This window comes from Cladosporium halotolerans (genome assembly GCF_011745625.1).
Source record: "Cladosporium halotolerans strain TM138-S3 chromosome Unknown Sca15, whole genome shotgun sequence".
NCBI classification, from domain to species: domain Eukaryota; kingdom Fungi; phylum Ascomycota; class Dothideomycetes; order Cladosporiales; family Cladosporiaceae; genus Cladosporium; species Cladosporium halotolerans.
In genome coordinates, this window is record NW_027191466.1 from 1 (window position 1) to 26,667 (window position 26,667).

Consider the following 26,667-nt stretch of genomic DNA (forward strand, 5'->3'; position numbering starts at 1 on the left):
ACTGAATCTGATTATTCAGGTCCGAGCTCAATCAGGGACCTGATTGATTGATTACCTGATTGATTATCTGATTGAGAAAATCAAGATTCAAGATCTATGTCCACCAGTCCACTTTGGTAGGAGCTCAGCCTAGTGTCCTGCATGAACTGCGCGGCCCCCATCACGCCGTGAATGGGGCTTCTTAATTCATGTGAGAAATTGGAAAGAAAATCCGATTCCTTCTTTTGTGACAATATTCGAGCGACATCTTGGCTCAGAGAGCTGCTGATGGCATGTAAATCAGCGAGATCGATGTTGAGAAGCGACCTCTCCGTATTGGCATTCCAGAGGAAACTTGCAGCCAAGATGCTGCCAGTTTGAGGGTGGTAGACCGGCAAAAAGACAATGTCTCTACTACGCGCATCGTGTTCGTTAGGATCCAAGCCTGGCAGGTGAAGATAGTTGAGAAGCTCTTCATCGATAGCATCGCAGGACGTTTCATGCCTTAAAGCCGCATGCGATGCAGCAGGTGATTCTCGTATTGCTGAAGCGGCTGATTCCTCTCTTGAGGTACCAGCTAGCAAACGGAAAGCCGCACCACCTGGGTGCTTGGACGCCAGGCGGCTCAACACAGCAATGGGCGGGCAACGTTGGAGCTTGTTTGGAAGGTTGATTTTCTCGCGTGATACGCTGGTGAGCAAAGCACTTGGAGCTTCTCCGTCGGGATTCAGGTCATCGAAATTACTGATATCGACACGGTCGATTTCGCTGTCGGCAAGTCTGTCAATACCGACGGGCCCAAACATAGCTACGTTGTCAGCGAGCAATGGATATCGCAGCGCTTTGGCGGTGTCACTGAAAGCTTTCGTGAGAGCTTGTTGCGTCGCGTGTGACCGCGCTGTTGGCGGAGATTTGTCGACGGCGTCCAGACTATTTTCACTGTCCTGCAAGCTACCATTCAATACGTCCTCGGCATTTTGGTGATCTTCACTGGGCTTCTGCCTTCGTAGCGAGGGGTACTGGTGCTCGATGCTCGCAGAGATGGTGCGCAGAAGCTTAGATTTCCGTTCGCAGTCGGCCTTGGTCTTGAGTAACTCCAGATGTCCCGCTGCGCACGCTGCATATTCTTTCAACTCTTCCACCTCTCCATCTGCCGGCTGCTCTCGTGGCACTGGATCTATAACGGCTAGCATGCCAATTTGATAGCCAGCATTTGTAACCACGGGCACGGCAGCATAGAAGTGTACCCCGCCCTCTCTTGCGACAGCCACATCTTTCTCAAACCGATGATCTCGGCTACAGTCCTTCACCGCCAGCCCAGGACAAGGTGTTCTTTCACCTAATGAGTTTTCGCACAATGCATCCCCTCGTGGGATACGGGACTTGTTGGGCGGGGCATCCTTGGCGACGAGGTCCTCGGTGGCTTCGGCAAGGATGTATCGGTGCGAGTTATCGACGAGGGATATGGTTACTTGCTGGGCATTCCATCGCAATCTGACAAGATTAGCGATGACGAGCAGGCTCTTGTCTGCAGAGGCAGCTGTCTGTTCGTCTGTCCTAGGGCTCCGCTGGGTGGGCGATAAAGACTCGAGTACGGCGTGGACCTCGTGCTCGCGAGGTGAAAGTCGCGCCACATGCATTTCTGAGAAAATAGCACGCGGCGTGCACAGGCATGTGGTTGCGATTATTATGTCGCGGTGATGCACACACTTCCCGCCATGGCGTAGTGCGGGAGTCCTCGGAGCTGGCCCCGGGATCCTTCACCTTCTGATGACGTGGGATGCCTGCGCGGCCTGTCAGTCTGATGGGGTAAGAAAGCTGGCATGGCTCAAGGTTTGAGTGCGGACAGACACCGGCTACCGCGTACCTTACTTGTTCTTGCGCCCCGCGAAATGGACCAAACCTTATGTTACCATTTTGGTAGTGTACTTTCAAGACCATAATCTCTTTCGATGAGCCGAGCAGATTGTCGGATTACCGGATTAGTGCCGCAAGCATCTCTGGCATACTATCAGCATTCCGTCGTCTCCAATATCTTTTAATATCCTTTAGAACAAATGTTAACGCCTGGCGGCGCCCCTAGTTCACACCAACGTCCGCTCTGATACACATTTGGGTTGCGGGAATGGTCGGCCACCCATAACAACTACGTTTGCTAACAAGGCAAGCGATTTCGCAGTCACTAATCGCACACATTACTGTTTTATGTGATGGCCTTAAGGGGATTTGTTCACGCCCGGTTCCAGTCAGGCAATCACCATGCATGCTTGGTGACAGTGAGGCCCACCATCATGATGCCCTGGGAGATTATGGGCACCTCCGTAAGAACCGAGCTCAAAAATTCCAGCGGGTGATGTATGAAAGCCAAAAAATATGTTTTGCGTTTGAGCGTTCGTCCTTTACGCCACTTGAAGGCGGGATGTAGTCGGCAGCGAGCGTCATTGACCTGAGGTTGTCAGAGAGGGACACGTAACTCAAGCCACAACCGCTTGGTGTTCAGAAAAGCCAATACTGACATGTAGGATCCGGTGTTTGGCAGGCTGGTAAGAACCAGGCAGACAGACTCAATTATCAGGATCTGATCGTTCTTAGTATTGAGGTGCGCAAAGCGCCTCGTTCTGGTCAGTGAATTTACGCGCGGTATGCTAGGGTTCCCGTGGCCCTTGTAATGTTGAGCTACAAGAGCTCTCTGAACTGCTTCTTTCAGCATGAGGACCTGTAGACCGCTCGTTGGTTTCTGTGGGCCACGGTACATGGTATGTTTGTTCAAGGCGACTGATGTCTTGGCATTCGTATGGCTTTGGCGTGTGTTTTACATAACATGGCTTCGGTGGCCATCGGACATTTGCGCTTCTCCTGTGCCGCAAACATCCACATCCTTGCCGTCTTGAATGCTCTCTCGTCTCGCGCCCTATTCTTCTCCTCGCTGTCCTGCTCTTAATCGTCGTAGCCTTGGGGTATCTGGCGAGGGCCCTTGGGGACTGTCGCGCATCAGCCAGTGTCCACTGTTCTCTTACCAGTCCGTTGACTCCTCGCTTCAGAAAGCAATAACCTTGCCGCCGTTTTGTGATTCGGTCTTCCGATGTGGAGGCATGCTTACCCGGGTATGTGAGAGGAATCTGCTGCCTGTTGGGGTCGCCGAAGCGTTCGCGGAGGGCAGGGACGACAGCCTGTGGACGACATCCTCAGTAACACATCCACCATGTTCGCATAGCTCTGTTGCTTTCCAGGATTTCTCATACCACAATCAGAGGACCGCAGCTGCCGATGGCCAGACTCCAGAGGATGGCAGGCTTGTTACGTGCGGCCCAGGTGATGTACTGGCGCGGCGCGGCCCAGAAAGTGACGGGCGCCATGTTGACTCGAATGTGCGGTATCGCTGCGTGTCGATGCGAAGAGGAGATGAGAGGTGGCGAGGTCGCGATGTGTGTTGGCGCGCAGGCCGGCGATGTGGTGTTGGTAGCGCCGTTCAAGCCGCGAGCTGCTCCCGCATCGCAGGGCTGAATGGCGTTCCAATGGCTGCGTAGAGCAACGGCAGGTTAGCCGGCGGCCAGCGAGCACTGGAGGCAGCCTCCACGTAGCTCCAACTTACGTAGCGGGCAGCATTGAGCCTCTCTCCGACGACTGCTTCACGAGAGGTCGTCGCACTACATCTTACCAACCGCCATGCGATCGATCTTCCTGGGCTTTCTCCTCGGCCTCATTGGCTTTGTCTCAGCGCTGTCGGCTGAGGGCAGCAACTTGCTCGTTGTCGTCGACGACGAGGCCGACAGAGGGAAGTATTCCACTTTCTGGGGCGATCTTCAATGTAAGGGTTCTAGCCATTCGGACAACCTCTGGACGACGGACTGATCCAGATTCATAGCGAGAGGCTTCCAGCTCACCTTCCGCGCCGCCAAAGACTCGTCGCTCGCCCTCTTCCAACATGGCGAACCCGCCTACTCACACCTCCTCCTCCTTCCCACGAAATCCAAGGGCCTTGGGCCGGCGCTGACTCCCAATCTGATCGTCGACTTTGTCAATGCCGGATCGAATGTCCTCCTTGCCTTGTCGGGCGAGAGCGCCGTCCCCAGCGCAATCAGCAGCCTGCTCTCCCAGTTGGACATCATGCTTCCGCAAGACAGGACAAGCTTGGTGGTAGATCACTTCAACTATGACACCAACAGCGCGAGCGAAAATCATGACGTGCTTCTTCTGCCGTCACCGAATTTTGTGCGCAAGGACGTCAAGAACTATTTTGGCGTCGAGGGTTTGGTGGCTTTGCCTCGGGCGGTTGGACAACTACTTGGAAATGCCAGCCCGCTACTCGCGCCCGTCCTGCGCGCTTCAAAAAACGCATACACTTACAACCCTAAAGATGACGCCGAAGGCGCCGAGGACCCTTTTGCCACGGGCAATCAGATCAGTCTTGTGAGCGCGTTTCAGGCCGTGAACAGCGCCCGCTTCTCTGTACTTGGCAGCAGCGAAGCTCTCGAGGACGCCTGGTTCGACGCTTCGGTCAAGCTTGCTAGCTCTGACAAGCCAGCCTCCAAGACCAGCAACCGCGCTTTCGCCCAAAAGCTCTCTGCCTGGACTTTCAAGGAAGCGGGCGTGCTGAAGGCTGGTCCGGTGACGCACTTCCTCAATGAAGGCGCTCAGAAGAACGCCGCCAACGGTACCTCCGATGTCGCCCTCGCCGGCATTGAAGTCAACCCCGGCATCTACCGCATCAAGAACGATGTCTACTACGCCATCGAACTCTCCGAATGGGCCGGCGATCACTGGAAGCCTTTCACCCCGGCTGCCGGTGACAATGTGCAACTCGAGTTCAGCATGCTGTCCCCCTTCCACCGCCTCAATCTCATCCCATCAAGCACCACATCAAACTCCACGGTCTACACACAGACCTTCAAGCTCCCCGATCAGCATGGCATCTTCAACTTCTTCGTTGAATACCGCCGCCCATTCCTTACCAACATCGAGGAGAAGCGCACTGTCACTGTACGCCACTTTGCGCATGACGAGTACCCTCGCAGCTACGTCATCACCGGCGCCTACCCCTGGATCAGTGGTATCTGGGTGACAATCGTTGGGTGGTTGTCTTTTGTGGCCTTGTGGCTGTACAGCAAGCCCAGTCAGCCCAAGGCGGATCTGAAGACCCAGAAGACGCTTTGATGTCGAGTCATCTCCTTGTAGTATGTATGATCACTGTGACTATGCTTTTGAGGATAGATGGAAATCATAAAATGCGATGGTTTTTTCCATGCATATGAATGCCTTCATTTCTTTTTCCTCCCGCTCTCGCTTGTCCGGCTCAATCTGCATTTACCGAGCTCAGAGTTGCGACTCTATGGTGGCATGCGAGTCTCGTTATGTTATCTCGACTTGAAAATCTACTCACTTCGAAACAAAGTCGACGCCACGATCTCGACGCCCCAATTTTGCAACAAGGGAAATTCACTGCCCACCTCATTCACTACGCAGCAGTGTGTCTAAGACAACGCGCCTGTCTGCCTCCGTGATACCATATAAGACTCACACGACAACTTGTCGACAACATGTTCCAGCCAAGCACAACATCCACCGAGTTCTCCGAAACAACATGTTATGGCAACCCAAGCCCGCAGCTCGAGTACAAACAGCACTTCGACTTGGAGATGCCCAAAGAGAGACCGTCTACATCGCGACCGGGACAACTGTACTGAAACGCCACTTACCTCTCTCATTATCGGTTCTCCAGCAACGCGCAGACGACTCAATGTCGAAGGCACTGGTGGCTCCATGCCGAGTAGTCCGATGTCGACAGAGCCAACTCCGTCTAGGCCTCAAGCCAACCCGCAAGGCGAGTCTATCCTCGAGAGGTTTCTGCCCTCTATACTAGATGACCGCAAAGTACGCACGCAATTGCCGTTTACCTCTCCGTCACCTCTGTCCGTAATTGAGCCGGCCTTTAATGCCCCTACCAGCAAGACATCAGCTTCTTTCGCCACCGTTCAGGAGTGCCCTCTATCCGAAGAACCGGCAATAACACCAGATCATCAGATCAAGTGGTCCCAGAGCCCTTCTTGGATTTCCGAAACACCTCTCCCACAATCTACCCTCATTCCCCTCTTCCGGCTTACAGAAAGCAACTTGTCAGCTCTCAATCGCGCCAACGTCTCATCAGTGTCAGACTGCGTAGCCCACGCTCCTACGCCCTCAATCTCCTCGTCCGTAGAGGCCCGTCTCCACCGCCTCATCCTGCGCTCGCGTATTGGTGCACTGCAGTATCAGGCCTCCGCGTCACAGCTCGCGCTGGCAGAGCGAAGAGTAGCGACTGCCCTGGCGGGCGCTCAGGCCGAAGCCAAGAAGCGCAAATTCATGGAGAGGGTTTGCTTGATGATGATTTTGCTGAGTGTGGCTTATGTAGCTTGGTGCTAGTATTGGTCTGTGGAGATAGAGTTAATTAGGAAGAGGGCGCGAGAGAAGTTCGGCATTTGAGGATGGGATGGGAATATGACAGAGATAAGTGGAGGCAGGAAGGGATAGAGTCGAGATATGGCGAAGGATCGTTTCATCGAGACGATTATAAAGCTAATTCTGTTTTGCTTTCGATACCCTATTGACTAAGTGCAAGATAGTGTTTCATAGAACGAAGCACATTCGGACAATTCCGGTGTGCTTGGGTTGCATGTCCTACTTTCGAGTGTCACGAGCATAGCAATGCTTCGAATCAAGTGTCATGATCCACATCGTTAAGAAGCACCTCACCATGATATAATCCGGCCCCCCCAGATTGATCACATACCAACCTTGTAATGACAGAACTCTTCGTCAGGCCTGACGATCTCGAACGCAGCTAGACCCACCCAACCACAAATTAGTTCAGCTCAGAATCACCATAAGCCACAATGTGGAATGCGAGCAGCCAGCCTCAAAGGAGACGAAGATGCAAGGTCGAGAGCACGAAATGAGGACTCACGGGGCTTCCTGTACATCGGCACAGTAATGCTTCTGTACTCGTCGTAATACTCCTTCTTCAACTGCACGTTCGAGAACCACTCCAGCGAGCAATTCCAGCCCTCGCTGAAGGACACAACGACCTCTCCTTTCCCATCATCTGCAGGCTTGCCGCCCGTCAGTGGATCGAAAGGCTCGACGACGCCGAGGTTGAAGAAGACGCATTCAGACTCGCGGATAACAGCGTCGTAGGGTGGTTTGATGGCGGCGAGAAAAGCTGATAGATCAATGGCAAGGATAGTCATGCGGACATTGAGGATGAAGGCCAGAGGGCGAATTTGTTTCAAATGCGCAGGAGAGTCTGTCATTTTTCTGGGCTTTGAAGGTTACGAATGGGCTTGAGATTGGTATGGCGTTTTAATTTTGTGTTCGAAGCATTTAATGGGTTTGCGAGCTTATATAACACTCTCTGCAATGCAGGGAGACAGGTATGTGCCGAGCAAGAGTGCGAACGTTTCATCCCGGTTTGTCAGCAGGGGAGGTGAGATGCTCAGCCTCAGCTGATCGATTCATGCACGCAATCCATGCCCGTGCAATACCAAGCTAGCTGACGTAAGCGTGTAACATTCGATCATTTTCACTGTGGCACAAGCAGTTCACAGGACTGGTCAGGCGTGAAGATAGGACTGGCGACGCCTGTCGCGCAACTGCGTCTTACATACGTACGTAGGCTACACCAGGCACTTGATACACTTCATCAATCTACTTTCCACAACCGTCAAGCCGCTTCGCCTTTTCCGACAGGATGCTTTGTTTCTCAACCCTTGCAATATTGCCTCAAGCTTCCTTATTTCCATCCACTCAACCCCGCCCAAGGATCCGCTGCAGCGCCACTTTGTTGCTGCTGTCCTCGTCGCGGATCGTTCGCATAGCCGCCAGGGCCACTGGGATAGTTCGCGGCCTGCATGGCGCTGTAGTCCTGAGTTGGCGGCGGCCCAGGTGGTGGAGGAGGGGGTTGCCAGCCTGGTGGAACGCCCGCACCATACTGCTGGCCCTGGCCGTGCTGTGTCGTAATGGGTTGCGAGCCGTAGGGCTGTTGGTTGGGTGGTGGCGAGAAATATTGCTGGTGGGCGGGCGGAGAGACGGGACCGTAGGTCGATGGGTTGTAGTTAGGGTTTTGGGGCGTGTGGGTAGACTGGCGGAAAGTTCCAGCGAGGGAAGCTGAGCCTGGAGGTTGATAGCCTGTGAAGTTATTGGGAGATCGGAGCCCATTCTGGTACTGCGGTGTCGCGGGTGGGCTGGCGACAGGGTTATACATTGCTTGCACACCTTGCGATTGAATAGGTGGTGGTCGGTGGGCAGGCGCGGCGTGACTTGGGGAGTTTGACGACGGGTTTGGTGAAGGGTTCACGCTCATGCGTTCCATCAGCTCTTTGAGACGGGCCTGCTCTCGATCTGCGCCGCTTCCTTTCGCGGCTTCGATGGTATTAAGCAGCTGGCTGCCTTCGCTGCGTCGGTTCTCGACAAAGGACTGGACGTTCTTCTCCAGGCTTTCCGCCGTCTCTTTCATCTCCGTGTAGAATTGCCGAGCTCGCTCCAGGCCAGCATTAAGGTCGATGTAAGCTTGATAGATCTTACGGTAGCGACCGAGGACGGTATTTCGTTGGCGCGAGAATGCTTCGTACTTGTTCTGTTCGCCTCGCACGCGCTTATCTTGCAGAAGGTCGCCGTATGTGCGGGTCAATTCCTTCATCACCGCGGACTGCTTGTGCATGGCCTGCAGAATGCGCGTCTGATGGGGCCGGAATTTCTCAAGTTCAGACTTGAACAGCTGTGTTTCTTGGCTGGTTGTCGCCTTTTTATTGAGGATGAGGACTTGGCTAATGTCGTCGGAGTGAATCTGTTCGTGGTCAGTGGTTACCTAAAAGTATTGCCGTTGGAGAAAGTACCTTGTCCTTGAGATCTTTCAACACCTGCTGCCTCTCCCTTTTGACAAGCTGCAATTTTCGAAGAAGTTCCTCCACTCGCTCGATCTGATCAGAAACCGTCTGCTGCGAATCATCAACAAAGTCGTCATCCAGGAGATTGCCTTCCGTTGCCGGACTCGACATATCTTTCTTCCCGGCGCCCGCTTTGATCATAGCTCGTTGGTACAAGACATCAGCCTCATCAGTCTCCCCAGCGGATCTCATCTCATCGAAATCGGAATCAAATTGTCTGAATGTGTTGTAGAGCTGAGCATCGCTAGTTGACGCTTCTTCGACAGCAGATCTGTACGATCGGGCATCTGTGCGGAGGGTTGTCGTCAGTCGGCTAGACGGCTGCTGCGTCCACTCGCCACCGTACTTGCTTCGCATCTTTTCGCAAACTGATTCCTCCATGTCAAGTTGCTTCAACGAATTTTCCAGCGTCGACAGTATGCCTTGCTTGTCCTCTCGCAACCTCTCGAAAGTAGGGTCGAACGAGCTATGTCCGGCCAGCTCCGAGCACCAGCTCCGGAACTCCTCGTCTACGCCCATACTCTCTTGATCGGTGCCTCCCTTCAGAATGTTGAGGCTTCCAGGGAGTTTCAGATAGTCCAGCGAGGCAGCCAGCTCGTCGTCTGCGCCCTCAACGCGCTCGGTCTCTGCTCGCACTAGCTTCGCCTTCTCCTCATCATACAGACTCGCGCTTTCCGTGACGCTCATCGGGACGATGCGCTGGAAAATATCCGGACCGATGATCTTCTGAATATCCTGGCCTTGATAGAGCTCACTGACAGGGATCGCTTTCGCTGCGGGGAGTTTAGGTATGCTGGGGAGATTGGCTTCCACAGGCACCGGCTGGTGGTAGATCATGTCGTTGTCTCTGTTGTACTCAGCGATTCGTTCCTGTATAGTCGCCATGTGTTTCTTGACAACTTCAACCAACACGGTCCCAGTCTCCGAGCTCAGATTGCTACTTGATGGAACACTGCTTGGGAAACTGTTGGCAAGCTTCTGTGCCTCTTTACTGGCGTTGAGTCCAGCCTGCAATCTGCAAATTGCTTGACCGTAATTGTTTGCTTCGTAATCCGCGACAGCCTGATAGTACTGTGCCAGGCTTGCCATGTGATGCTGCTTAATCTGAACGGTGAGAAGCCAGACCCGCTCAAACACGGCTCGCGAGACATTATCCTGCGTTCCCTCCACGGCCTGCGCGTAGACATAAGCGGCCTGCGAAGCCAGCTTAGCGAGTAGACCCGGCTTCTTCCCGTCGGCGATTTGCTTCTCGATGAACACTTCCTGGCCCTGCGCTAGCATGATCCGAATGAGAGTCTGGACAGTCTCGCGGCTCAGGTCCGTGCTGGGAGCGTGCAGGAAGTTCTCATTGATGTATGTGAACATCCCCGCCGAGGCTTGGAAGGAGTGGTACGCGGTCTTTAGGCCGACATCCTCATGCCGGTTCTGATTCGCAGCGTGACATGATAGTACGGCCGAAATGTTGAAGATGATGCTTGCCTTCTCGTACGCGAGACTATACTGGCTCGTAGGCTTGTGTGTGAAGGCGTCAAACCACGTGAAGCTGATCTTGATGTGGTTTTCGTCAACCGGAAACCTTAGGTCCAGCAGCTCCAGCTGTCCGTAGTATCGGTACAACAGGTCCCTCCCGGCCGCGCTGTCCTTGCCGGCTCCTCGCATATCCTGCCGCAGGCGATTGAGCTGCGCACATTCTTCCGTGTATCTTTCCGGGTCATCACCGTAGGAGGTGCGGATGTGGTGCTTCAGGGGGCCAATCCAGTCGATCTCGTTTGTTTGCTTGAGCGGACTCGATATCATCGGAATCTGCATGTCGGCGGCTGACAGCTGCCGTGACAGCGTTGGGCGGACAGGTAGCATGGATGTGGACGCGGGCTCGGCGAGAAATGTATTGCTGAGTAGCAGTATTCACTGCAGCGATGGTGTGGTACTGTTTAACCGCGGCCTGCTTATTGCCAAGCCATATCAGGCAGTCGGACAGGACGCTGGGAACGGGGGAAAGGTGGGGAGGCCGGCGAAAGAGTTGAGCGTGGACGTGGGTTCGCGAGGCGGAAGCAATGTGTATCTGTTCTTCCGTGGCAGCCTTGCAGCGACGGGCAGAGAGGCGATGGGCGGTGCACTGGCAGACGGGAAACGATACAGGATCGGCGGACAGCTGGGCGTGGGTGCAGGCGAGGGTTTGGTGACGATGCGGCTCGCTGTGACGACGTGGGAGTGGGGCCACCCGACCTGCCGCCACTTCAAGAAACCACAACGTACTTTGCTCTATACTGTACGATCCCACAGTAGCTGCACGCGACCACGCCCATATCGCCAGCACCACGTCGCGCTGCGGCTGGCGCTTCCTTGCCCATTGACTTCTGGTGAGGACGTTCATGCCCACCGAGGCGCGGCCAATCGGTAGGCGACACCCAAACATCAGCCCAACCTTCCTAAGCGCCGGCGTCTACGTTGTCACTCTCCTCCACGGGCCTGGTTCAGCCCCGCCCACGACATATATCCCGCGCTCCGCTCCGACGCACTACCGGCATCATCGCTGCTCTGTCACAGTAGCGTTGGCGCCTGGACACCACCCAAAGTTGCTCTTCGCGCGTGGATCGAGGCGAAGACGCCAGACCAATGGACGAAATCGACTGAGTCGAGATTAACAGCTGTCAGCGCTAACTGTTCTACTATACAGGAGTGCCGCACACGGCTGCCGGTCTACGTATGTACACAAGATTGAGCCGCCCCTCTGTTTTTCCTGGCCGAGTTGTTCCTCCGTTGGTGGAAACGCCAGTGTGAATGCAAATCGCGCGCTCGTAGGCAACTAATACATGACATTTCTCCTTCCTTGCTTCATCGTACACAATTCATCATCCTTTTCCTACCTCTTGATGTCCGATTCCCCTCTTGAAAAATGGATGCCTCAGTTGGAGCCGGAGCCAGAGCCAGATGACTTCTCATCGTCCTTCTTCGAAGATTGGTCGTTCTTGCTCTTTTCCTGGTCCTTGTGCTGGCCAGAAACGTTGTGCCAGAGATTTTTCAAGAAGCCTTCGTCCTGGTGGTTGGTCTTACTGGCAGAGTCCTCGTCTGATGTGGTTTCCTTGTTGTACTGGCCGAGGTTCATGACGCGCTTTGCGCTCTTGTCGCCCATCTCATCCGCTAGCATTTCGATGATTGTCCGCTGGTTGACACTGAGATACTTGGGCATCTGCACCTTGAACTCGACGCGCAAGTCGCCGTTGTTGCCTCGTCTGTTGCCTAGCTTCTTCATGCCCATTCCGGAGAGGGTAATCTTGTCGCCTGTGCCTGTGCCTGTGGCGACCTTGACTTTGACTTCACCATCGAGCGTGGGGATCGGGATCTCGCCTCCAAGAACGGCGGTGGTGAGCGGGATCGAGGCGGTGTAGAGGACATCCGAGCCGTTGCGGGAGAATTTGCTGTCTGGTGCAACGCGGATGAAGACGTAGAGATCGCCCTTCTGTGTGCTCGCGCCGGGGTTGGACGCCTGTCCCGTAGGTGGGAAGTCTCCCTCGCCCATCACGCGGAGGCGCATACCGTCTTCCACACCGCCTGGAATGTCGACTGTGACTGTACGTCGGTCTCTTGTCGCTCCCTCGCCGTGACATGTGCCGCACTCAGCACCTCTGGGCGTGGCCACGCCCTGTCCGCCACAAGCACTGCACGTGCTGGCCATCTGGAAGCCGCCCTGCATCATGTGTACCCTGGCGCCCGTGCCATCGCAAACCTTACACTTCGTCTTGGTTTGTCCCTTCTTCAATCCGCTGCCCGTGCATGTTTTGCATTGCGTCAAAGGCGTGATCGTGATATCTTTCTGCACGCCTTTCGCGGCATCCATGAACGAAATGTTCGTCTGCACCTCAATGTTCTCGCCAACCATGACCTCCTCCTGGAACGGGTTGCCTCCGGGCCTTCCCCTCCGTGCACCACCTCCGCCAAACGCATTGAAGAGGTCCTCGAAATTGAAATCCGCCCCAAAGCCACCTCCTCTCGCGCCTCCAAATCCTCCGCCGAACGGACTCCCACCTCCGAACGGATTTCCGCCACCAAAACCACCAGGTCCTCCACCGCCCGAGTTACCACTCTGATCAAAGGCCGCGGAGCCATATTGGTCGTATTGCGCTTTCTTCGAAGAGTCCGACAGCAGCTCGTACGCACTCTGCGCCTCGCCGAACTTCTCCTTCGCCTTGGGGTCGCTGTTTGTATCCGGGTGGTACTTCTTCGCAAGACCATAGTATGCCTTCTTGATCTCGCCCGCCGAAGCGTTCTTCCCGACGCCCAGCGTAGCGTAAGGGTCTTTCATTGCTAGAGACCGAGGAGAAGTGTGGAATGCCCGCCGTTGCGGCTGCTCAGGGTTCGACCGACTCCTGCACAGGGAATGGTGGCATTGTGAAGGCTGAGGGCGAGCCTGAGTTGTGAAATGACGGTGCTCTGCGGTGCGATCGTGGTGCCTCTGCGGGTTGGTCGTGCGGCTGGCGGCGAGGATGCGCAGCGGCTGCGCTGCTCGCGGGAGCAGCGCGGGAGAGGCCAGGCTCATCGTCGCGGCCGTTTGTGTGTGAGTGTATTAGGAAATGAGAAATGGAAGGACGAGTAGCGCTGGGATGCTGAACGGGCTGCGAGATGGGAAATGCAGTCAATCCGATTGCGGCGCTCCCTTTCGAAAGTCGGCTTCGAACATTTTGGCTCTACCGCGGGATTCGTCGGGGTTGCGCTTTGCCGACCGCCGCGGAAGCTTCCAGAGCCAATGAGCACTTTCACGTTACCTAGATTGCGCTCTGCCGACGGTGACACTATTCCTTATAGCTGGAAATCATAGTCCGACTCTGCATCTGTTAGGAAGCTTATGACCAGGTTCTACAACATTACTTGTCTTGTCGATGTGTCTCAGGGGATTGACTTTGTCGCTATCGTTTAGCGAAGCCCCATTCCAAGCGCAAGAGAACCTGGAATCCTCAAAGACACGGACGAACGGCCACCTACTGCTTACCTCTCTCGTAACATGAAACACAACTCACACCACAAACTTGATCACCGGGAGAGTCCGAGTTGCTCTTCATTAAGACAAGAGAGAGAAAAAATCCACATTCAAAGGGTATCTAGAATGTCCGGAAATGTCGTCTGTCAAAAATGCCCAAACGCCGTAACCACTAACGCCAAATTTCCTGCCCTGGTGAGTGGGCTCGCCAGATTCCAACGCCTGGTGCCCAACGTCTTTGTCGATTTTTTGCTGTATGTCCAAAATGCTGTACTTTATCGTAAGGTATGCAGCAGATCTTCGTTGTCTCGTGTCGTATCCAGATTATGCAAGGCAGCAGAAGTACCCGTGACGCAGCAACCTCATGTCTTCTTGGTGACGTTGGGCGCTGATCGCATGCGGAAGGCTTTATCTGGGAAGATGTCAGCAATGAATCGGATTTGCACGTATGACCACGTCTGGCTCACCTTTGTTCCTGCTTTTGTACACCAACTGCACTACCACGTCGATCTCGTTCACTGCAGCGCCATTGAAGTGCTTGCGAACGTTGGTCGCCAGCTGCTCCTTCGACACTCGCCTCTTCTCTTTGCGTCGAGCCATCGTCGGTGATTGCCGCCCAATGCCCGGGTTTGTTAGCAGCGCTTGCCGCAGAGGTGACGTGAAAGCTGCGGGTGTGGAGAGGTGGTGAGAGACTCGGTATGTGTTGAGTAGCGACAGCGGTGCAGTATTCCACGAGACCTGTGCCTTTTCATCAGCCCTTGCACCTCATGCGGCCACGACTGAAAGCATCTTTTGACTCACGCCAGGTGCTTGCGCCGAGTCCGCGGTTTCAGCGCTAATGGCTGCCAACTCTTTCAATGCGCTCCCATTCTCTTTAGCTTGTGCTGCCGCTGCTGCGGCATTCTGTTTGCTTTTCCGGGCATGCGCCGCCGCGGCTATCTGTCGTTCTCGCACGGTAGATGCGTCAGACCGCGAGTCCTCTGCGACGGTCTTCTTCGCTGGAGGCATGGCGGAAGTGGAGGAGGGTGTGTCGATTGGACACTGGTGGCTTCTGATTGGCTTCGCTCAAACAAAGAATCGTCCTAGAAGCATGTCGGGAGAGTGCGAGGAGTGGTCGAGGGCATGCAATTGCCGATCAATGCAGATGTGTAGTAGCGAGCGGTCTGAGCCGCGGCACAGGTTGAGATTAAGCACGGCACGCGCGCAGTTTGGCTGCCACCGCGCGCGCCCTCAAATTTCTGTGACGTCGTTCCCAGGGTGCCAGTGCCAGGGCTCGCGCTCGCGCAGTTATTGGCTTCATGTGCGGCACGGCGCCTACCGCACAGCCGGGGAAGGAGCCGCCATCCCGCAAACCTTGTCTGTAGATAATTACCTGAGGCGAACAGTGTGAGCTGATTGCACCAGGTATCCTAAGCGTCAATAACTTGCTGTTGCAGACGCCACGCCATGCCTCATTTCCTGACGGTCTTGCTCGTCAAGACCATCGCCAAGGCATACGGTGGTCTTGCGCTCGTAGCTTCGGTGGCATACGGTCTTACACGGAGAGAGACTTGGTATCAACCATCCGCGAAGGAGAAGCAGGAATTCCAGCAAGGTAGATATCTTGCAAAACCTCGCCGAGCGCCTAATCTGTCGTAGTCCTGACTGTGGTAGCATGTCACGACCTTTGGTCGCTGGAAGCCGCCCATGATGGCCTGTCTCACAACTTCGTCAAGCTAGAGAACGGGCTGCAGCTCCATTACATCGCTGCTTATCTCGCGTCAAAATCGTGTGACACGCTTGTGATCTTTCTGCATGGATTTCCCGACACTTGTCACCTTTGGGAGCATCAGCTTCGGTCCAGCTATTCTCCCACCGCGCAATTGGTTGCTTTGGATCTGCCCGGGTGCGGTGGCAGCGACAGCCTTTCGCGTTATGGTCCGGATGAGATGCTGAACGCTGTGGCTGAGATGATCGTGAAACTGAAGCATCGTTACATCAGTGGGGTTTCGGCTCAAGGTGCAGAGAAAAGATGTATCCTCGTCTCACACGATTGGTAAGCGGCTCTTTAATTCTTGCTCTCTACTGTTTTTGCTGACGTGAAGTCTTGCGATTACAGGGGTGGAGTCATCGCCTATCGTCTTGCCGGCGAAACATCTGGCCTGTTCGATGAAGTTGTCGTTTTGAATTCGACATATGTATGATGCACACCGCCTTCTATTAGTTCAGGACTAACCCATGCGCAGCGTTTGGCAGCTCAAGAGCGGACAGCGTCGTTGCTGCTGAGTGGCCGAATCGCATGGCGCGCCGGCCGATTCAAAGACGCCCTCTCACAATTGCAGCCGATATTTTCGCAGCTACTCAAGTCCAACTACGTGAGTTCCCGTCTGGAGACCAGGACTACGGCTTGCCTGACAATCTATCCTTGCAGATATTCATGCTGAACCTGCGCCTGCCCCTTGCCAAATTGTTTCCCTGGCTCGCCGCCGCACTGGTCAGAGTGTGCAACGAAAACGCTCTGCGAAAGTCAGTTACCCAATTCATGCAATGGAACCCATTACTGAACGTGTACTAGCCCTTCTGTCACATCGTCGCCAAGCCTGGACAAAAACCTCGCGGCCTCTTACGGTCCCGGCTTATCAGAATGCACATCGCGAACCCCAGAAGGCTGTTCTTACGGGCAGTCTGTGCGCCTCCGCGCAACGAAGCATCCCCAAGGCGATTGGGATGAACGCGTCAGGATCTACAGCGAAGGACTTGCGCTCGGCGAGTGGAAACCCATATACGCCGGGCACCACGAGCCTCTGTGGAAATCTGACCCAGAGATGCGGAAGGGACAGTTCAGCTGTCCTATGCATACCATTTTCGGGCTCGGAGATATCGCATTGGACAGGAGGATAGCTCTGGATGGGGTCGAGCTGTTTATGCCGAATGGAACGAACGGTGATCGCCAGCTTGGTGTCAAATTCGATCGGGAGGTGCAGCATACGTCGGTCGGCCAAGGCAGCGTTACGACTCTTCCTTTATGCGGTCATTGGTCGATGCTTGATCGTGAGGGCGAGCGCGCTCTTGATGCACTGCTGGAGCGGTTAATGGACACGAGGTGAGGAGGCACGTATGGTGGTCTTTCGAGAGGAGGAAGGAAAAGTTGCAGCACGTAATGACGCGTGTATTGTGGTCTGTATTTGGTACATTTGACTGAAGATTTCATTTGCAAGGCCGAGCTCCAGGCCAAGGCTTCAGCAGAAGTGGAATTTGTCTAGTAGCCAAACTCCCAAATATCCTTTGCGTACCCTTCCGTGAGCTCTTTGTCTTCACCATATCTATCATAAACTGTCAGCATCGCCACCTGTTTCCAATGAAGGAAAACCAGGCAAAAAGAAAAAGGGACAAGAACTTACACTTCCTGCCACTTCACAAACCCTCCCTCGAGCACATAAACCGTCTGCCCACCTTCCACGACCCCCTGGCCATCCCCGCTGCCCTCTGCCTTCCCACCCTCCAACCTCTCCTTCTCCCTCAGATATCTCAAAGCTGAGCTCGGGCCCCTCTGCTGGCTAAGTGCACAGTGGAAAACGACCGTATCCTTGTCCTTGAGGGTGCGGACGAGCTCAGGCATGCGGTAGTCGTGTGAGGCGACGGGGACATTGATGCCGTTGAGAATGTGACCGCCGATGTAGTCGCTGTCGCGCACGTCGATGACAGTGAGGCCAGGATGTTTTGCGCGGACGAGCTCGGCGAGTTTCTCGCGCGACATCCGTGGAAGGTTGGCGATGTTATAGGCGGACATTTTGATGAGGGTTCTTTTTGCGGGGGCGTGTGTAATGTGCTGGCGATGGTGTACCCTACGCGGGGTGAGAGTCGTTGCCGTAGAAAGCTTGCAAGGTCCTCTTATCATTGAGTGGCTTCTTATTTAAAGGAAATGAGCACGACACAAAAGTCAAGTTCTCGGGGCTGAAAGCAACCAATAGATGATGTGACGTCTTGTTGTGCTGAAGCCAACCAGTTTCACCCCGCTTGAAAGCAGAGGCGGTCTTGCAAAAATCCATCCTTGAGCCGAAACATTGCATTTGACTTCTCCACATTAGGCATGAAACTAAAGGCTTGAGGGAAATCCAGAATTTTTTGCACGCCAATCAAATATTGAAGGGAGAACTGCTGAAGCTACAACTTCGCCGCTTTCCACTGCGGCTTCCTCTTCTCTACAAACGCCCGCAAACCCTCCTTGATATTGTCACCAGCAACCAGCCTGGGATACCAGTTCTCAATCAATAGCCTGCTACCCTCCTCAGCACCGACCCCTTCCCAGCCCATCTTGATGCCCTCCCTGCTCACAATGACAGCATCTGGGCTGTTCTCCGCGATCATCTTCGCATACTCCACCGCCGCCGCCACAACCTCGCCGTCCCCATCACCGACGACCTTATTGATTAGACCCCATTCGAAAGCCTCCTGCGCAGGAACCGTGCGGCCAGTAAGCGCCATCTCCATTGCCCGGGGGCGACCGATCGTGCGGACTATCCTGGGCAGAGCGCCTGCGACGGCGACGACGCCGCGCTTAACTTCGGGCAGAGCAAAGGTGGCTTTCTTCGCGGCCACGACCATGTCGCAATTGACGATGATCTCAGTGCCACCGCCATAGGCCAAACCGTTGACTGCCGCTATGATCGGCTTGCGGCCATTTCGTCGAGATAGGGCTCCGAAGCCAGATGGCGGCATTGGGCGGCTGCGATTCTCAGAGTTCATTGAATTCCATTCTGTGAAATGGTCAGCCAGTGTCAGAATGTGGTCTGCATACCTGCTTTTTGTTTGTGCAATAGTGAACGCGCACGTCTCCATACCTTTGAGATCAGCTCCAGCGCAGAACGCCCGCCCGGTGCCTGTGATGATTCCGGCATTGAGCGTAGGTTCAGCGTCCAGCCACGACCAGATCTGGTCGAGTTCAGTGTGCCCCTCCTGATTGATGCAGTTCAGGTCTTTAGGCCTGTTGAGCCGCACGAGCAAGACTCCGGGCGCGGGATACGACAGCACGCAGTACTTGCCCGAAGGCTCTGGCAGCTGGAAGTTGGGTTTGGACATATTGATGGTGGCCCAACGGTTTGTAACAAGATGAGAAAGTCGCAATGCAATATCTGAACACCACCTGAGCTCAACAATAACAGCAGCTCATCTTACGTTGTTGCCCCGAGGCCACGCAGGAGCTGCGGGGAGCTCAGCGGGCGCGGAGCCGAGGTTCGAGGCGACAACGACGCTTCATCCAGTCAACATCTTACCAGCTGTGTAAGGAAGTCTTCTTACAGGATAAGTAGCCAAGGCGAATGCGTGCCCGCGGAACCGTCCTCAAGAGGTTGTTTCAATGAGTCGACGTCGAAGGAGGTTTGATGGACGCCGGGATGGAATGCAGTCCGGACCGCGGCAGGGAGTGCAGCAGAAGGGGCTGCCTCTCACGCCATCGACTGTGAAGCTGCATTGGGCCGAACACCTTTGACGCCATCACACTGGGATGGAGAATAGCGGTAGCAATACTGCCTCGTACTCTTCTTTCACCCGCACGGTATCAGGAATGATGCGACATCCGGCCAATGGCCACACGCGCTACCCGCGGCATACAGCTTCTCTCCGCGAGGCAGATGCAGATGGCGTGCTTCAGCGCGAGGATTGCCAATGCTGCGATCGCCCACCAGCCTCGAAGCAGCCCTGGACCACGTCCACTAGCCGTCAACCCATCTGTCCAGCCAGCGTGATGGGACGGAATATCGACAGGCACGACATCGTCCGTTGGCGGTAGCTCAAACGCTCTTTGCCAGTCGATATAAGGCTGCTGCACCCATCATGCCCAACGTGCCGTGGCTTCCTGTATTTGCCAACAAAATGCCATAATTCAGCGTGGATCCATTACCTCCAATCGCTCCATACCCTCGTCCTTCGCTACAAGTGATTGTCGGCATTCCATCAGTGCCTGCAGAACCCTACTACGATGTCCGACCCCAACCGCGTCCAGCAGCTCGAGGGCCTGCGCAACATCCCGACAGAGCACGACTTTTACGAAAAGCTCGCAGGGGGCCATGCAGCGCGCGCTAGCATCTCGCCCCAAGGATCGACTACCAGCACTTCCAATGTCCAATACATACCCGTGCCCATCACCATCAAGGCACAGCTCGGATCGCCCACAGCGCTCGCCATTGGCGCTTTCGCGACGACGTTGACGACCTTGTCTTTCGCTCTGATGGGCTGGCGAGGTATGTCCGTAACGAATGCTTTCATCGGCAATTTCTTCGGCGTTGCAGGTATCGGCATGGTGGTTTCGGCTCAATGGGAAATCGTTCTGGGTAACACCTACGCCTACACGGTGCTTAGCGCCTTCGGTCTTTTCTACTTTGGATTTGGAGTTATCGTAACGCCATTGTTTGGCGTAGCGGAATCTTACGGCGGGACTGATTCGGTCGAGTACAATAATGCGCTTGGATTCTTCGTACTAAGTAAGAAACGCTGTTTCCGTGATTCTTCCCATTGGCTGTTGCTAATCATCTTCACAGTGTGGTCTGTATTCAACCTCTTCTTCCTAATCGGATCAGCGCCACTCAACCTTGTCTATTTCGGGATCTTCTTCACTGTACAACTTGCCTTCACTCTGGTCTCGGCGGCTTACTTCCTCACCGCCGACGGGTTGATGGAAACGGCCAAAGCTGTGAATACGGCGGCAGGAGCTTTTGCTTTCGCCTCCGGCATGTTAGGATACTATACCGTCGCCAATCTGATGTGCCAGGAAGCCTTGGGTTTCAGCTTTCCCATGGGAGACACAAGCCGCTTCTTCAAGAAGAGGACCTGAGGGAACATTGCTGACTAGTATCGGTCCAACTGGCCTTGTGACGATGAAGTGCTCGTCAAAGCGGATCTAGGCTTGGTTTATCACGATCTTGCTCAAGCTGCTTTTTGTACATAAACGTCCATACACAGCTCTAGATACTAGTGTGCGATGCTAGTCCTATATCAGATCCATGTTTGCCTTCGCTTGTACTAAGATTGAGCGGTTCGGTTGGCAGCGGTATTTCAAAAGCCATCATAATCATAACGGTGATATATCTATTGTGTTCGGCTGTTAACGTCGCATGTGTTGTTAATGTTCACATGATCCTGCAACACATTCACATGCTGAGCCGGCGCTACTCGCCGCCACGTTTGTCACAATACCAGCGTCATTGTGGTAGTTGTTTGATATTCACATGATACTTGTTCAAGCGAGCGTTTATAATATTTGTTCTCTTGAGCTCCTCTCTGTCCCGAACAACAACATCACCACCTTCCACAACGACCTATCTTCGTGTTTTGTTATACCACAATCTTCGTGCTGCGGACTCAGTACCTCCTATTTGGTTACTACTACGGCGGAAAGAAGATGCCGCCTAACAAACCCTTACTCACGGCCACGCCGGCCCCAACGAACGCTCCGAGCACTAACACCCTACCATCATTCCCCAGCCCTAAATCCTCAGTTCCGCGAACCTCCTACTTGAACCCGTCCCTCCCCAGCTTCCAACCGAGCCAATCGAACAACAACTACACTACCCAGGTCGAGACCGATGCGACGTCCCTCACCGACTTAGCCAACAGTCTCGCAGCCGCCAACCTCGCGCACGACCGTACTGTCGCCGCCGTCCAGCAGCAAGCCGACAAGAACGCAAAAGATGTTGCCGACATGCAAGCTGTGCTCCGCAACGACTTTCAGACCGTTGGTTGCGGGCTTGAAGCGTTCGATGCGGACTTGAAAGAGCTCAAGGCGCAGAATGCCGTGTTGTTCCAAGAGAGACACCACATGATGAGCTTCCTGAAGGCTAGGGCTTTGGCTGATGCGGAGGCGCAGGAGCTGTATGCTCGGCGTCTGAGAGAGAGCGTTGCGTGTTTTGGTGCGGAGCCTGCGAAGATGCTGGAGTTGACTGATGGACAGCATCTGGCACATGCGGAGGGTGGAAACGACGTCTCTGTTATTGCCATCGACGCTGCATCCAAGCCTGAGACTCTGGAATCGACTTCAGCGCCTGTCAAAGGCAAGACAGAGATCACTGAGCCTGATCATTTCGACAACAACGAGGCCTCAATCGATCACAATCGGGCTATCGTCGCCGAATGGCTGCCGCATGCCCTCACCTCGCTCAGACCTCTCTCCATCAAACCTCTCACCAACCCAACAACCTTCACATGGGAGTTCTTACACTTGCAGCTGGGCGGGGCGCAGTACTCTCCCGGCCTCTATCTCACCTCACTGACGCCTCTCTTGCGCTCCGGCAAGAGGACCTACTGGCTTCTCGAATCGCACTTCGAGCCCTATGCTCCGAGGCAGCCAGGCGCGCACGGCGCCAAATTGACCGCCTTCTTCAACGACACGCCGCCCACATCCGGCGAGCCGCTCGACGCAGACGACTACTCCGACGTGCCGCTCTTCATCTCCCTCGGTGAAGGGCAAGGATACCAGTACCTAGGCCAATACAGCCAGCCCCGCTACAGCGATGTCCTCTCGCACTCGGAGGTGTACGAGCGCGTCCCGTTGCATGTGAGGGAGTACTGGGCGGCGCAGCTCGCCGACCCGCAGCGCCCGGAGTGGGTGACCGAACAGCTGCGCGAGCACTTCTGGCCGAAACCGACGTACGCAGGCCCCATCCCGAGAGGTTCTGCGGCGACGACGCCGCTGGCTGAGGAGTGTGACGGCATGGACAAGGCGGTGGATGTTTGGCTGAAGGATTTTTGTGACTGGGAAAAGGACTCCCGGCTGAAGGTGAGTCTGCTGAGCGAGGGCGCGTTGATGGAGATGTGGGGAAAGAGCGATCTGGATTTGGAGAAAGGGCTGCGGCTGTGGTGGGAGTACCTGGAGTGTGTGGGGTTCGACGAGGGGCTGTATGGAGAGCTTGTCGAGCTGCAGCAGGGCGGTGGCGGCGAGAGCGCAAAGGCCTCATCTGGCGAGAAAAGAGTTGTCGTGTCTCAGGTCAAGTCGAAAGAGAAGGCCAAGGTTGTCAATGGCGGCCAACAGGCCGCGAGCTCACTCCCAGCAGCTCCCGACAATCTACCAATGACCCCAGTTGGCGTTGTCCGCCCCAGACGTCCGGCGGCAATCCGGGTTGCTGATTACAATGGAGCGGACATGAAGGCTGTTCGTGAGCTGCGCGACAGCGCGACCAAGGCAGGCGAGAAGAAGCGGCAGGGCAAGATTTTGCCGCCGCACATGCGTGGCAGGCAGTGAATAACCGGTGCAAAAGCTCGTTGGTGAGGACGTGAAGCTGGAGGATATTTTGTTGAAGAGCTCAGCCGGACTTGTTAGTTTCGGTAACTTTGAATAGCTGCGGAATTGATGACGAGTTGCCCGAAGGCAATTTTTTTTTCTGGATCTGTAAACGAGTTTTGCGAAGGAGAGTTCCAACTTGACACACTGATGGGATATATCTGAACATATCAGCTTTGAGTAATAAGTGGTCTCGTACCTAAACATCTGTAGTGCGCTTAAACCCTCAAAAAACCCATAAAAGCGTAAGGTAGATTTGATATAACCAGAGCTTCGTCCTTGAAACGCCCTCGAACGCTCGCACAGAAATGCCCATCTGTACTTGTTTTACAACTCCACAATTACCCATGTAGTCTCAAAAATTAGTCCTCTCACAGGCGGATCCCGAGCCTTCTTGGGCCCATGTACAGCAGTCCACCAAAGCCAGTCATGCCCAGTCCAAGCCACCATAGCCTGTCGGCATTGATGTGCTGGACGACTTGTTGCGTGCTCCCCTTCTCGAGCTCGACCTTCCAGCCCAGCGGGACCTCTGGGTCAAGACCGCGCTTTGAATTGCTCTTGCCGGTCGCGGAGGCGGAGGCGGTCGCCTGCATCGGGTTGAGAGTGCTGGTGGGCAGCATCTGGGGTGGGCTAAAGGCAAGATACATCGGGTTCACGGGCGAGCCGTCGAATTGATAAAGGTTGAGACGCGGGATGTTGTGGTAGGGGTCGGTGAGAACCTCGTATTTCTGCGTGAGAGGGTCAGCCTACATGTCCCGCTGACCGTAGAGGCACAGTATAGGCTCCGGTATCCTCGAATCTTACCTGAAAGGTCTCGGTCTGGTTGTAGCGCGTGTATATGGCGTTCTTGCCGTCGCAAGGCTTACTGAGCAGCTGCCTGCCGTCGACTTTGAAGGGCTCGAGTGTCAGGGAGCCATCAGCGTTTTTCACAAATTTTCCGTGCTGCCACTGCATGATGCCGCCGGGGCAGTCGGGGCTAGTCGGGTTGGCAATGGCGCGGTAGTAGGCGGACTCATAGTAGCCGTCGTCAGTGAAGGAGTAGGAGATGCCGGTGCGGGAGGGCTCGATGAGTTCGTCGTTCAGAGGGTCGAAGAAGCCCTGCGAGGCTCGTCAGCAGGGTGTAGGCATTAGTATGGCGCGGCGCATTGATCATACAGGGCCCGTGAGAGTCTTGTTGGACTTGGTGCTCCACGTCCCCACGAGGTCGCTTGGCCAGGTCCCTTGGGCGGTCGCGAAGGCGGCCAGGCCAGCCAAGCCGGCGATGGAATACTTCATGATGGTCGTGAGTGTCGCTGAGGACGTGAGATCGTGGTACGGCGTGTGCGGGAGGGTCGTGGTCTGCGGTGATGTGGAGGGAGCGAGGCGAGGCGTTGGGCATGGGAGGCGGCGCAGATGGCGCGGCGGGATTGCTTGGGGCTTGGACTGGCTGGCGTCGTCGCAAGCCGCTCGTCGTCGCCAAACATAGCCACGCTAAGCCCTACCCGCCGCCTCGCCCATTCTCTCTCCACACGCTTGTGCGCCGTCCGTCCGACTCATGTCCATGGTGGGGACTGCATTGCCTGCATGGATCAAGATTTGCCTACTTTGCGCTACGTTCCTACGACATCCAAGAGCTCGGGAGAACTAAGCGGAATGGCGCCTTGAACATTTGCTGAACTGCCCCAATGTCTTCGCGCGCCCAGCATATCTCACGAATCTCTTTCCCATCATTATTCTCTAATCACATCCCACCTACAGGCCACGACAAGATCCTTGTGTCCTCTAGCCAATTGCGCGCCATGTCTGCCGAAGCCCAAGCTGCAAAGAAAGCCCTCCGCAAAGACATCAAAGCCCGCCTCTCGTCCCTAGACCCGTCCGAGATCGCCACCCAGTCGCAACAAGCCCAAAATGTCATCCTCAACCTCGACGCCTATAAGCGCGCTCGCTCGCTTAGCATCTACCTCTCGATGCCTGCAGCCGAAGCTCAGACAGACGTACTGGTAATGGACGCGCTGAGCGAGGGCAAGAAAGTCTTCGTGCCTTTCCTGTACACGCCCGCAGGCTCCTCGACGACAAGCGGGAAGAAGCGGAAGGTGATGGACCTGCTGCGCTTGCGATCCGTGGAGGAGTACGAGGGTTTGGAGAGGGATGCATGGGGAATTCCTAGCCTGGGTCTTGAGGGAGTTGACGAGAGAGAGAATGCTATGGGCGGGAAAGGATTGACGCTTGCGAACGATTTCGACCCCGAATCTGGGAGAAAAGATGGTAATTTGGATCTAGTAGTGGTCCCTGCCGTCGCATTCGATGCGCAGATGAATCGACTCGGTCACGGCGCTGGTTTCTATGACGCTTTTTTCACACGCTTTTGCCAGAATGGCAAGCGGCCTAAGCCATATCTCGGTAAGCTTCGTTCAGGAATGCGAACGAAAGCTGCGACCAAAGCTAACTTGATCTAGTCGGTCTATGCCTAGCTGAGCAGATACTCGGTCAAGAGCACGAGCTGCCTACCGCCGATTGGGATTGGAGAGTGGACGCCGTCGCAGCCGGCCATGGCAAATTGCTGACTTGAAATATGAAGTCTTCTCATGAGCGCTATGAACTATTGGTAAAATAGCTGCGCGCGAAGGGCTACTTACAATTTCCGAGCTTTGAAGCTCGAGTGCGCCTGAACGCCGACGCTCTGTGATCTTAGCTCAAAGGCGTCTTGCTGCGGTTATTGTGCGTCTCCATTTCCTGGCCATCTTACGTGCCCACGTGAAATCCACGTGACGGCCTCTTCATCTTCGTGACGGCCGTCCCTTTTGATGCCTCATACGGCGTCCTTTATGTCATGCAGTATTGAAACGTGCCTCGGTGGACGCTCAAGCCAATTTGAATCCCATTCTCACGAATCCTCTACTCCAGCGCTTGAATAAGCGCCACGTTGTCTCCCTTCAGCAGAATCTGGCCTGTCGCGCCAAGTCAGTCAAACACCCAGTATCATACGTCAGGTCACGTCTCCACAATGTACATACCCACATGTCTCCTCCCCCCGTCCGGCGCATCCTGCGGATTGGGCTCCTGTTTTGTGGCCTGCTTGACTTCCACAGCATCATCGACGACCAGATTCATGAACTCGTCGAAGCCACGGATCTTGCCCTCGATGCGCATGCCCACCTGCTCGTACAGCCAGATCTGTACCATTGTGTGCTGCTGCAAGAGCTTGAAGATGAAGTTGATCGGCGGCAGGAGCACCTTGTTGCGCCCGCCTCCTTGGCGGTTGGACATGGTTGTTGGTTGGAAGTGTCGGTGGTCGGGAGGCAGGGAGATAAGGTCGGGACGCAGTTCGAGTGCTTTGCAGCTTTTGTGTGCTCGATGACGGTCGCCGCTCAGTAATTTTATCGGTGATTTGAATGCGGTGGTGGAGTTGTCGCGGGAGTCCTGGCAGGGCTGTTCGTCTGTCGCGCCTTATGCGCCTGAGCTCGCGATCAGAAGTTCGACTTCAGTCGCGCCAAGATCTACGGGCGGAACAACCCCCGCTCTCGCTTGAACTCGCGCATCGCTTTCTCAGGTCTCGCGTTGCCCAC

At 55.0% G+C, this 26,667-nt stretch overlaps 15 protein-coding genes across 15 annotated transcripts; 5 read left to right on the top strand and 10 right to left on the bottom strand.

The window, feature by feature from the left end:
- Positions 1-80: 80 nt before the first annotated feature.
- Positions 81-1,619, bottom strand: WHR41_05370 (uncharacterized protein; the record flags this gene model as incomplete). The annotated part of the gene is made up of 1 exon (XM_069373975.1): positions 81-1,619. One exon carries the CDS (start codon positions 1,617-1,619, stop codon positions 81-83), a length of 1,539 nt encoding a protein of 512 aa, XP_069229347.1.
- Positions 1,620-2,736: 1,117 nt separating this feature from the next.
- Positions 2,737-3,438, bottom strand: WHR41_05371 (uncharacterized protein). The gene is made up of 3 exons (XM_069373976.1): positions 3,222-3,438; positions 3,080-3,149; positions 2,737-2,960 (listed from the first exon to the last, which is right to left on the bottom strand). The coding sequence occupies exons 1-3, from the start codon at positions 3,333-3,335 to the stop codon at positions 2,917-2,919; spliced, it is 228 nt and encodes a 75-aa protein (XP_069229346.1). The 5' UTR covers positions 3,336-3,438; the 3' UTR covers positions 2,737-2,916.
- A 119-nt stretch (positions 3,439-3,557) lies between these two features.
- WHR41_05372 (uncharacterized protein) lies at positions 3,558-5,240 on the top strand. The gene is made up of 2 exons (XM_069373977.1): positions 3,558-3,787; positions 3,845-5,240. The coding sequence occupies exons 1-2, from the start codon at positions 3,646-3,648 to the stop codon at positions 5,131-5,133; spliced, it is 1,431 nt and encodes a 476-aa protein (XP_069229345.1). The 5' UTR covers positions 3,558-3,645; the 3' UTR covers positions 5,134-5,240.
- Positions 5,241-6,737: 1,497 nt separating this feature from the next.
- Positions 6,738-7,265, bottom strand: WHR41_05373 (uncharacterized protein; the record flags this gene model as incomplete). Its single annotated transcript, XM_069373978.1, has 2 exons — positions 6,738-6,796; positions 6,920-7,265. The coding sequence occupies 2 exons, from the start codon at positions 7,263-7,265 to the stop codon at positions 6,738-6,740; spliced, it is 405 nt and encodes a 134-aa protein (XP_069229344.1).
- Positions 7,266-7,572: 307 nt separating this feature from the next.
- Positions 7,573-11,041, bottom strand: WHR41_05374 (uncharacterized protein). Its single transcript, XM_069373979.1, has 2 exons — positions 8,847-11,041; positions 7,573-8,797 (listed from the first exon to the last, which is right to left on the bottom strand). The coding sequence occupies exons 1-2, from the start codon at positions 10,752-10,754 to the stop codon at positions 7,745-7,747; spliced, it is 2,961 nt and encodes a 986-aa protein (XP_069229351.1). The 5' UTR covers positions 10,755-11,041; the 3' UTR covers positions 7,573-7,744.
- Positions 11,042-11,802: 761 nt separating this feature from the next.
- On the bottom strand, positions 11,803-13,434 carry WHR41_05375 (uncharacterized protein; the record flags this gene model as incomplete). Its single annotated transcript, XM_069373980.1, has 1 exon — positions 11,803-13,434. The coding sequence occupies one exon, from the start codon at positions 13,432-13,434 to the stop codon at positions 11,803-11,805; it is 1,632 nt and encodes a 543-aa protein (XP_069229350.1).
- Positions 13,435-13,947: 513 nt separating this feature from the next.
- WHR41_05376 (uncharacterized protein) lies at positions 13,948-15,032 on the bottom strand. The gene is made up of 3 exons (XM_069373981.1): positions 14,674-15,032; positions 14,340-14,610; positions 13,948-14,284 (listed from the first exon to the last, which is right to left on the bottom strand). The coding sequence occupies exons 1-3, from the start codon at positions 14,878-14,880 to the stop codon at positions 14,235-14,237; spliced, it is 528 nt and encodes a 175-aa protein (XP_069229349.1). The 5' UTR covers positions 14,881-15,032; the 3' UTR covers positions 13,948-14,234.
- Positions 15,033-15,304: 272 nt separating this feature from the next.
- Positions 15,305-17,155, top strand: WHR41_05377 (uncharacterized protein). Its single transcript, XM_069373982.1, has 6 exons — positions 15,305-15,466; positions 15,526-15,907; positions 15,971-16,049; positions 16,098-16,226; positions 16,283-16,377; positions 16,427-17,155. Exons 1-6 carry the CDS (start codon positions 15,319-15,321, stop codon positions 16,956-16,958), a joined length of 1,365 nt encoding a protein of 454 aa, XP_069229348.1. The 5' UTR covers positions 15,305-15,318; the 3' UTR covers positions 16,959-17,155.
- WHR41_05378 (uncharacterized protein) lies at positions 16,880-17,826 on the bottom strand. The gene is made up of 2 exons (XM_069373983.1): positions 17,253-17,826; positions 16,880-17,174 (listed from the first exon to the last, which is right to left on the bottom strand). Exons 1-2 carry the CDS (start codon positions 17,747-17,749, stop codon positions 17,111-17,113), a joined length of 561 nt encoding a protein of 186 aa, XP_069229353.1. The 5' UTR covers positions 17,750-17,826; the 3' UTR covers positions 16,880-17,110.
- A 129-nt stretch (positions 17,827-17,955) lies between these two features.
- On the bottom strand, positions 17,956-19,010 carry WHR41_05379 (uncharacterized protein). The gene is made up of 2 exons (XM_069373984.1): positions 18,693-19,010; positions 17,956-18,608 (listed from the first exon to the last, which is right to left on the bottom strand). Exons 1-2 carry the CDS (start codon positions 18,928-18,930, stop codon positions 18,016-18,018), a joined length of 831 nt encoding a protein of 276 aa, XP_069229352.1. The 5' UTR covers positions 18,931-19,010; the 3' UTR covers positions 17,956-18,015.
- An 818-nt stretch (positions 19,011-19,828) lies between these two features.
- On the top strand, positions 19,829-20,879 carry WHR41_05380 (uncharacterized protein; the record flags this gene model as incomplete). The annotated part of the gene is made up of 2 exons (XM_069373985.1): positions 19,829-20,330; positions 20,388-20,879. 2 exons carry the CDS (start codon positions 19,829-19,831, stop codon positions 20,678-20,680), a joined length of 795 nt encoding a protein of 264 aa, XP_069229455.1. The 3' UTR covers positions 20,681-20,879.
- Positions 20,880-21,247: 368 nt separating this feature from the next.
- Positions 21,248-23,083, top strand: WHR41_05381 (uncharacterized protein; the record flags this gene model as incomplete). The annotated part of the gene is made up of 1 exon (XM_069373986.1): positions 21,248-23,083. The coding sequence occupies one exon, from the start codon at positions 21,248-21,250 to the stop codon at positions 23,081-23,083; it is 1,836 nt and encodes a 611-aa protein (XP_069229456.1).
- Positions 23,084-23,184: 101 nt separating this feature from the next.
- On the bottom strand, positions 23,185-24,534 carry WHR41_05382 (uncharacterized protein). The gene is made up of 3 exons (XM_069373987.1): positions 24,278-24,534; positions 23,927-24,220; positions 23,185-23,850 (listed from the first exon to the last, which is right to left on the bottom strand). Exons 1-3 carry the CDS (start codon positions 24,395-24,397, stop codon positions 23,494-23,496), a joined length of 771 nt encoding a protein of 256 aa, XP_069229453.1. The 5' UTR covers positions 24,398-24,534; the 3' UTR covers positions 23,185-23,493.
- Positions 24,535-24,652: 118 nt separating this feature from the next.
- WHR41_05383 (uncharacterized protein) lies at positions 24,653-25,971 on the top strand. The gene is made up of 2 exons (XM_069373988.1): positions 24,653-25,501; positions 25,558-25,971. Exons 1-2 carry the CDS (start codon positions 24,787-24,789, stop codon positions 25,668-25,670), a joined length of 828 nt encoding a protein of 275 aa, XP_069229454.1. The 5' UTR covers positions 24,653-24,786; the 3' UTR covers positions 25,671-25,971.
- WHR41_05384 (uncharacterized protein) lies at positions 25,346-26,543 on the bottom strand. Its single transcript, XM_069373989.1, has 3 exons — positions 26,116-26,543; positions 25,738-26,049; positions 25,346-25,680 (listed from the first exon to the last, which is right to left on the bottom strand). The coding sequence occupies exons 1-2, from the start codon at positions 26,366-26,368 to the stop codon at positions 25,997-25,999; spliced, it is 306 nt and encodes a 101-aa protein (XP_069229451.1). The 5' UTR covers positions 26,369-26,543; the 3' UTR covers positions 25,346-25,680; positions 25,738-25,996.
- Between the last annotated feature and the right edge of the window lie 124 nt (positions 26,544-26,667).